General features: G+C 33.2%; 1 protein-coding gene across 1 annotated transcript in view; it reads left to right on the top strand.

Annotated features, from left to right (window-relative positions):
* The first annotated feature begins 1,294 nt into the window (after nt 1–1,294).
* The window catches only part of LOC112515221, a 15,752-nt gene continuing 9,634 nt past the window's right edge, over nt 1,295–7,412 (top strand). Inside the window, exons 1-6 of the mRNA XM_025121892.1 lie at nt 1,295–1,347; nt 2,978–3,466; nt 4,096–4,218; nt 4,999–5,504; nt 5,705–5,810; nt 5,858–5,923. Of these exons, the coding sequence (XP_024977660.1) occupies nt 3,031–3,466; nt 4,096–4,218; nt 4,999–5,504; nt 5,705–5,810; nt 5,858–5,923 (1,237 nt within the window). The 5' untranslated portion in view covers nt 1,295–1,347; nt 2,978–3,030. The remainder of the gene's footprint in view (nt 1,348–2,977; nt 3,467–4,095; nt 4,219–4,998; nt 5,505–5,704; nt 5,811–5,857; nt 5,924–7,412) is intronic.

Below are 7,412 nucleotides of genomic sequence, written 5' to 3' on the forward strand. Positions count from 1 at the left end.
AAATTTTATTTTCTAAAAGGTTTTTTTTTATTTTATAAAAATTATTTTTCTAAAAATATTTCCGGCGGATTTATTTTTTTAATTTTTTTACATTTTAAAATTTTTTTTTCTAAAAATATTTCCGGCGGATTTGTTTTTAAATTTTCTTTTCAAATTTTTTTTTTCTAAAAGGTTTTTTTTTATTTTATAAAAATTATTTTTCTAAAACTATTTCCGGCGGAATAAGTCCGCCGAAAATATTTAAAAGATTTTTAATTTTTTTTTCTAAAAATATTTCCGGCGGATTTATTTTTAAATTTTTTTTAAAATTTATTTTTCTAAAAGGTTTTTTTTAATTTTTTAAAAATTATTTTTCTAATACTATTTCCGGCGGATTTATTTTTTGAGTTTTTTTGAATTTTTTTTAAATTTCCGGCGAAATAAGTCCGCCGGAAATATTTAAAAAAATTTTAATTTTTTTTTTCTAAAAATATTTACGGCGGATTTCCGGCGGATTTATTTTTTTTGAATTTTTAAACTTTTCCGGCGGATAATTCCACCGGTAATATCTTTTCCCATTTTTTTTCAAATATTAATTAATTTTTAAAGATTAATTAACCCTTAATTAATAAATCCGCTGGAAATCTGACCGGTTTAAATTTTCCGGCGGATTTCCGGCGGAAGTTAACAAAAGTTGACTTTTTAAAATGCCGCCGAAAATCCGCCGGAAAATTTCCGGAGGAATATGTCCGCCGGAAATGCCGCTGGAAATGCCCAGTTTTCTAGTAGTGTTCTTGTAATACTATTAAAAAATATTGTATTTTTATTAAGTAAAGAAACATAGAACAAATCACGCAAGAGTGGGTTTGGTCAATTTGTTTATTATATAATTGACAACCCATAAATGTTGACTTAGGGACAAATCTGGATCGATCTACCATCTCTCTTAACGTATCCATCATGAAATATTATATTGAAGGTGACTTCAAATATCCTAACAAACTCATCCAACTCTTCAATAATCCATGATCTACATTTATACATATACCCACATGCAGAGCTACATAATTTAAATCTGGTGAAAATCTCTCTTCTCTCTATGCGGTTTAAGCTGTTCTTCGACACTCATGGTTTTGTTATTGGGTTTTAATTATTATTAATGTTGGGACTTCACATCGATTTTTAATTACTAATATGATGGCTGTGCAGAGTAGTAAGCATCTAGAGAGATGAACACGAGAAGTGCGAACTTAGGTTCAGTAGAGTTGAATGTCTTCAACCAACATCAGATTAACATTCAGAGTGCATCACATGCTCACTCACCACAACCATTACCTTTGAATCTACCTTGTCAAGATCTACTCGATGGTATGTTCGTTTTATCCTAATTTGATGTTCTTTTTACCATGATTTGACCATTTTCTTATTCTCTTAAATAGGCACCGTTCTTTTTTGAACCCGACTATATATATATATATATATATATATATATACATTAACATCACGTACAAAATCACATGTGATTCATGCGACTTGAAGAACCGGCCAAAGTAGGTTCAGGGCCGATCCTAAGATTTTTGATGCTCAATGCGAAAATAATAAAAAATGCCCCTAAGCCAATGAAACAATGAAACATGAGATATTTTAAAAAGTTTAGAACCTATTCAAGCTAAGTATCTCATTCCCATATTGATTTATATTAATTATAATAAAAAAATACAATGAGGGGAACATAAAAACCAAAACCCGGAATAAAAAATATAAAATGATAAAAGGATAAATCTTGGATTAAGATCATGTTTCCTTCTTTTCCAGTTTTCCCTTTTCCAAATTGAAATTAGCAAAAATAGAAATTTTATTTCAATATATGAGACTTAAAAGACAAGGAAACCTATAATTAGTTTTTAACTAAATAGTAAATTACATTTAAATTACTATCATAGTAAGCAAAAAGTAAAACTCAAAAGTTATAGGTCTAATGACTAAAGGCTAAGGGCCCATCTGTTAGCAGCTTAATAAGTTTAATGAAATTAACAACTTATTTGCTCAACTATGCATTACTGTTTCATAGTGGATTAATGATATAGAAAGTGACTTATCTAGTAAGCTTCTAGGGAGAGTTTTATATAGAAAGTCAAGTTTTTTCCCCAAACATGTCCCTTCCAACTAAAAAACGTTCTTTATATTTGCGAAAAAGCTTCTAGGGAGAGCTTTATATCCAGTAAACTCTCATAAACAAAAACTTTTCCAACTTATACAAACAGATTAATTCATACAAACAACTTTATTCATACAAACAACTTTATACAAACAAAAACTTTTTCAACTTTTCAACTTTTTCCAACGAGGTGCATTCATTATTCATCACTACTAGGCCTTGGCCTTGATTTTATAGTTAAAGATCTTGTCCAATTCCCAAATTATTAAACCCAAAACTAGTAATAAATGATAACTTGATGCCCCTTTAGGCTTTGATGCCCTGTGCGGCTGCACAAGCTGCACGTGGCCAGGGCCGGCCCTAAGTAGGTTGCACACCTTTTTCAAAGTTAATATTAAATTATATGTGATTTTGCATGTAATTTGACCGTTTTTGTATTCTTTGAAATAGTTGGCATTCTCATTTGATCGTCCCCTCGTATGGGCCTATTTGTTAGCAACTTAATTAATGAATTTAAGAAATTCACAGCTTATTTGGTCAGTCATACATGAATGTTTGGTATTGACTTAATGATATAGAAAATGAGTTATTAAGTAAGCTTCTAAGGGAGCTTTGTGCAAAAATCCAAGTTTTTTTTTTCCAAACCTGTCCCTCCCAATTAAAAAATATGCTACTTCCATCTATGAGATACCCCTCCACCAAGCAAAAAGCTTCCCAAATCTATACATACGGATTAATCCACACAAGCAAATTTATTATACAAGACTCAATGAAAACTAACCAAATAGCCCCTTGTGGTACAAATATACTAATAACTTCAATCATTTTGGAATTAATTAGAAGGAAGAAGTAAAGAGTACCTAGAAATCTGTTTTCCTCTCTATGAAGCATCGATGAAAGGTAACTGGAAAGCTGCTAAAGACATTTTCGAGAAACATGAAGAGCTTGTACGGTTTAGCATCAATAGAAACTGTGAAACAACACTTCACGTTGCAGCATATGAAGGAAACACCTTGTTCGTGAAAAACCTGGTGACTTTGATGGAAAATAAGGATATGGAGCTTCAGAATAGCAGTTCCAACACTGCTCTATGTTTAGCAGCTGTAGCTGGACATGTGGAAATGGCTGAAATTATGGTGACCAAGAATAAGACCCTGTTGGATATTGCTGGTAGCGAAGGAAAGATGCCACTTTATATGGCGGCTTTATCTGGAAGGCATGATATGGTGAAGTATCTGTATGAAAATTCTGAAAGAATGACCGGTGGGTTTTGGACACATGAGAGTCGGGGTTGTGTTCTTTTATCATGTGTTGAGGCCGAGCTATTTGGTAAGCATTTTGGTAATTCTGCATGTATAGTACTTTTGCTCATTGTTTTTTTCTTACTTCCGGCTGGTAAATGTTGTTCATTAATTCCTTATATCGCCATGGCACACAGTCTTTCACTTGGGTTCTGGGAATACATCATACTTGGACAAAATATGTGTAAAAGTTGACTTAAACACTACAACAAAATCGAGTTTATAGGACGTCAAAAGTGTTTTGACGTCCTAATAGACTTACTTTACAAGATTTAAGTTTATAGGACCAAACATTTGTATGTCATATCTAAGTGTTGTAACAAGTTTTATGACTCTCTTGGATGTCTTAATAAATTTTTGTAGAATACTTTTGAAAGAAAAGGTCATGTTAACCTTCATATGACACTTTTAAACACACTTTGTCAAACGGTGTCCTATAAAAGGACTAACAGAACTTTGTTTCAAAAGTGTCCTAAAAATCATTTTTAGGACGTAATATTTATACTCTATATCACGTTAGTCAATCTTCTCCTGATCATGCTTTTCAGCCAAGGATCTACTTGTAAAAACCATTACCCTTCATCACACAATTCTATTTTTTGACTTCCTTGCATCAGTCATAACAGTTTCCCCCATTAAGTGCCATATACATTGTAGATGTCGCACTACAAATAGTGAATGATCGCCCAGAACTTGCTGTAAGTGGAGGGATTGTACTCGGTGTTCTGGCTCGTAAGCCTCATGCATTTATGAACAAGCGTACTTTCATTGAGAAATTGAGTAAGAATTTCTACTCCTTCATTGGTTTATTGCATTTTCATCATTGCATATTCATGTAAGTGTCAAGAAAATTCTTTTTGATCAAAGTTAGTTTTGATGAAATTTCAAGCAATGGACTCACGATTGAAAATAACGACCCATACTACAATAGAGTTAATATATCATTCGTCTATCGGGTTTACATTACAACTTCTTCTTGTGTTGCTGAAAATTATCATGTACAAACTTGATATTCCAATATATCAACATACCATGGTATTGTATTTGATAATCTCTGATTCCTCAACAATTATACATACATGAAATCAGCAATATACATACATATATACATAAGGGAATGTGTGCATGTGGGTGTATATTATATATATACACACACACACACTAACTCACATAGATATGTGGTCATGTGAGAATAACACTTATACTGAGAATACTTCTGAGCGGATGAGTAGAACTTATAATATAAATTCTTTTTTTTTTCGGTACAACTACATTCATCTATCTTTATCTACACTCTTAGTCATTTTCACCAACTTTTACATACATTTAATCACATTCACATGCATGAAGTTAAAGTTTTGTCCTTGATGATAAAAATTGATAAATAAAAGTAGTTGAATGAAGATGATGGTATATGAAGTTTTTGTTCATATATATATATATATATATATATATATATATATTGTTTTCTTAAATTTAAGAATATTCATGTAATAGCAAAATTCGCCCATTTCAGAAGTTCTTAATGTCATCTACTTTGTTTCTTGGTTCTTTTTCCAGCGAATAAATATAAGCGACTCATAGATGAGGAAAATCAAGCACTGAAGTTGCTTCGAATCATTTGGGCACACATTGTGAAATTGCCCAAGGCTAAAATTGATGACATACTAAGAGGGCCTGCTGACCCAATCATGGAAGATGATAAGCTAACTCAAAAATATTCCTCCAGAATATTATTTGTAGCTGCAGGAATGGGCAACACCGCATTTATAGTGGAGCTAATTCGTCAATATCCTGAGCGAGTACTCGAGCTAGATGATAATAACCAAACTATATTTCATGTTGCTATCTCACATCGTCATTTCAGCATCTACTCGTTATTGTATGAGATAGGCTCCATCAAGGATTCTGTAATTAATCTTGAAGACGGAAAAGGAAATAATATGTTGCATTTAGTAGGGATCCTTGAGGAGACAACAATGATCATGAGTAATCAACTTCAAAACATTTCTGGAGCAGTTCTACAAATGCGACAAGAACTCGTATGGTTCGAGCTACATCTTTCTGTATAATCGTCTTGTACTATCTCCCTGAATCATTCTACAAACTACTTTCAATTTATCCTAGTTTAATATAATCCGTATAATCTGTTTTTGCTGCGGATAACTCATGGATAATAACCCTTTATTTTGTAGTGATTTTGATATATGATGGCTATTTAATGGATAATAAACCGATGATAAGTATGTACTCTATGTGTTGATAGGAAGTAAAGGCTATACTCCCTCCTTCACTTCGAGAAAAGAAGAACACAGCCGGTCTATCACCCCATGAATTGTTCACCGAGAATCATAAAGGTCTAGTTTCCAAAGGTGAGGAGTGGATAAAAAAACATCTTCTGAATTAATGGTGGTTGCAGCACTTATTGTGACCGTATCTTTCGCGGCTGCTATAACGTTTGTAGGTGGATACAACCAAGATAATGGTAGGCCTATGTTATCTAAAGACAGATACTTTAATCTGTTCATGGTCACAAATGGCGCATCTTTTCTATTCGCTTCAACTTCAATCTTCTTTGTTGTATCCATCATTAGCTCTCGTTATGCTGAACATGATTTCTTGATATCATTACCCACGAAGCTGGCGTTAGTTATTGCAACACTTCCCACGTCTATGATGTACATGATGATAGCTTTTTCGTTCAACTTCTTTCTACTCTACAAAAACAACCATCGATATATACCGGTCATTATGATAACATGCTGTTATATTGTCTCTCTACTTTTTTCCTACTGGATGTTTACTTATTTTCGGTTTACATTTGGTGCTTTGTCCAAACAGAGGTTTGTCTGTACTCCTAAGAGAATCCTGTTTTAGCAAAAATTCCATGAAGTTTTATTTCAAGATGTATGCTTTGTGGCTGTCTATTGAAATTTGATGATGGATGATTATCTAGCATCTCGGGAACGTACAACAAAGGCGTCCTATAAACTTATTGTGACACTTTTAGTTATGTAACTTTATTTTTGGTCGTATAAACTTAAGTGGTAATGAACACTTTATATGTCTTATAAACTCAATATTGTTGTAGTGGAACCAAGTACGTTTTCGTTATTGCTACTATGAGGGGAATTGTTTTTGTAACACAGTTCTGGTAATGCAGCTAATATTGCACTATTTCTTTATGGCAAATGAAATTGTTTATTGAATGTTGATAAAAACATATCCGAAATCGAGTACAGGTGATGGAGGAGATCTAAATACTAACACTTCGTAAAGACCAAAGGCCTGCTTGGTTTATAGGATTTGGAGGGATTTGAAATTGAATTGAATTCCAATCCTATCACTACAAAAATGCAGAGTATCAGCGAGGGAAAATTCCCTCGCTGATCCGTCGCTGAAAGTGATTTCCTTCGCTGATCCGTCGCTGATACTCCATCGGTCAAACAGTCGTAGATAATGCTATTAGCGACGGAAATCAGCGACGGATTTGCGACGGACACTTTCAGCGACGGATTTGCGACGGACACTTTCAGCGACGGATCAGCGAGGGAAGTCTTTAGCGACGGATCAGCGACGGATTTGCGAGGGAACTTTCAGCGACGGATTTGCGAGGGAACTTTCAGCGACGGATTTGCGAGGGAATTTCAAGCACTTTCTGCGACGGATTTTCCCTCGCTAATCCGTCGCAAATTTGTAAAAAATTAAAAAAAATTAAAAAAACATAAATTCTGTATTTATTTTTAAAAAACCTAAAAATAATAATATATAACAAACCAAATCTGTGAACAAAAGTAACCAATTCATATGATTTAAAATAATACAATTTAATCTTCGAATTTGCAACCCATCATTGAATCTTGATAACCAATTTAAGTACTCCACTCTATTTACCTTAAAGAATAATATTGAGTTTTAACATTGCATGCAGTAGCTTTTTACAAATCTAAAAATAGTGCACAGTACAGACATCA

This window comes from Cynara cardunculus (genome assembly GCF_001531365.2).
Source record: "Cynara cardunculus var. scolymus isolate 2C chromosome LG 7, CcrdV1, whole genome shotgun sequence".
Classification (NCBI taxonomy): Eukaryota; Viridiplantae; Streptophyta; class Magnoliopsida; order Asterales; family Asteraceae; genus Cynara; species Cynara cardunculus.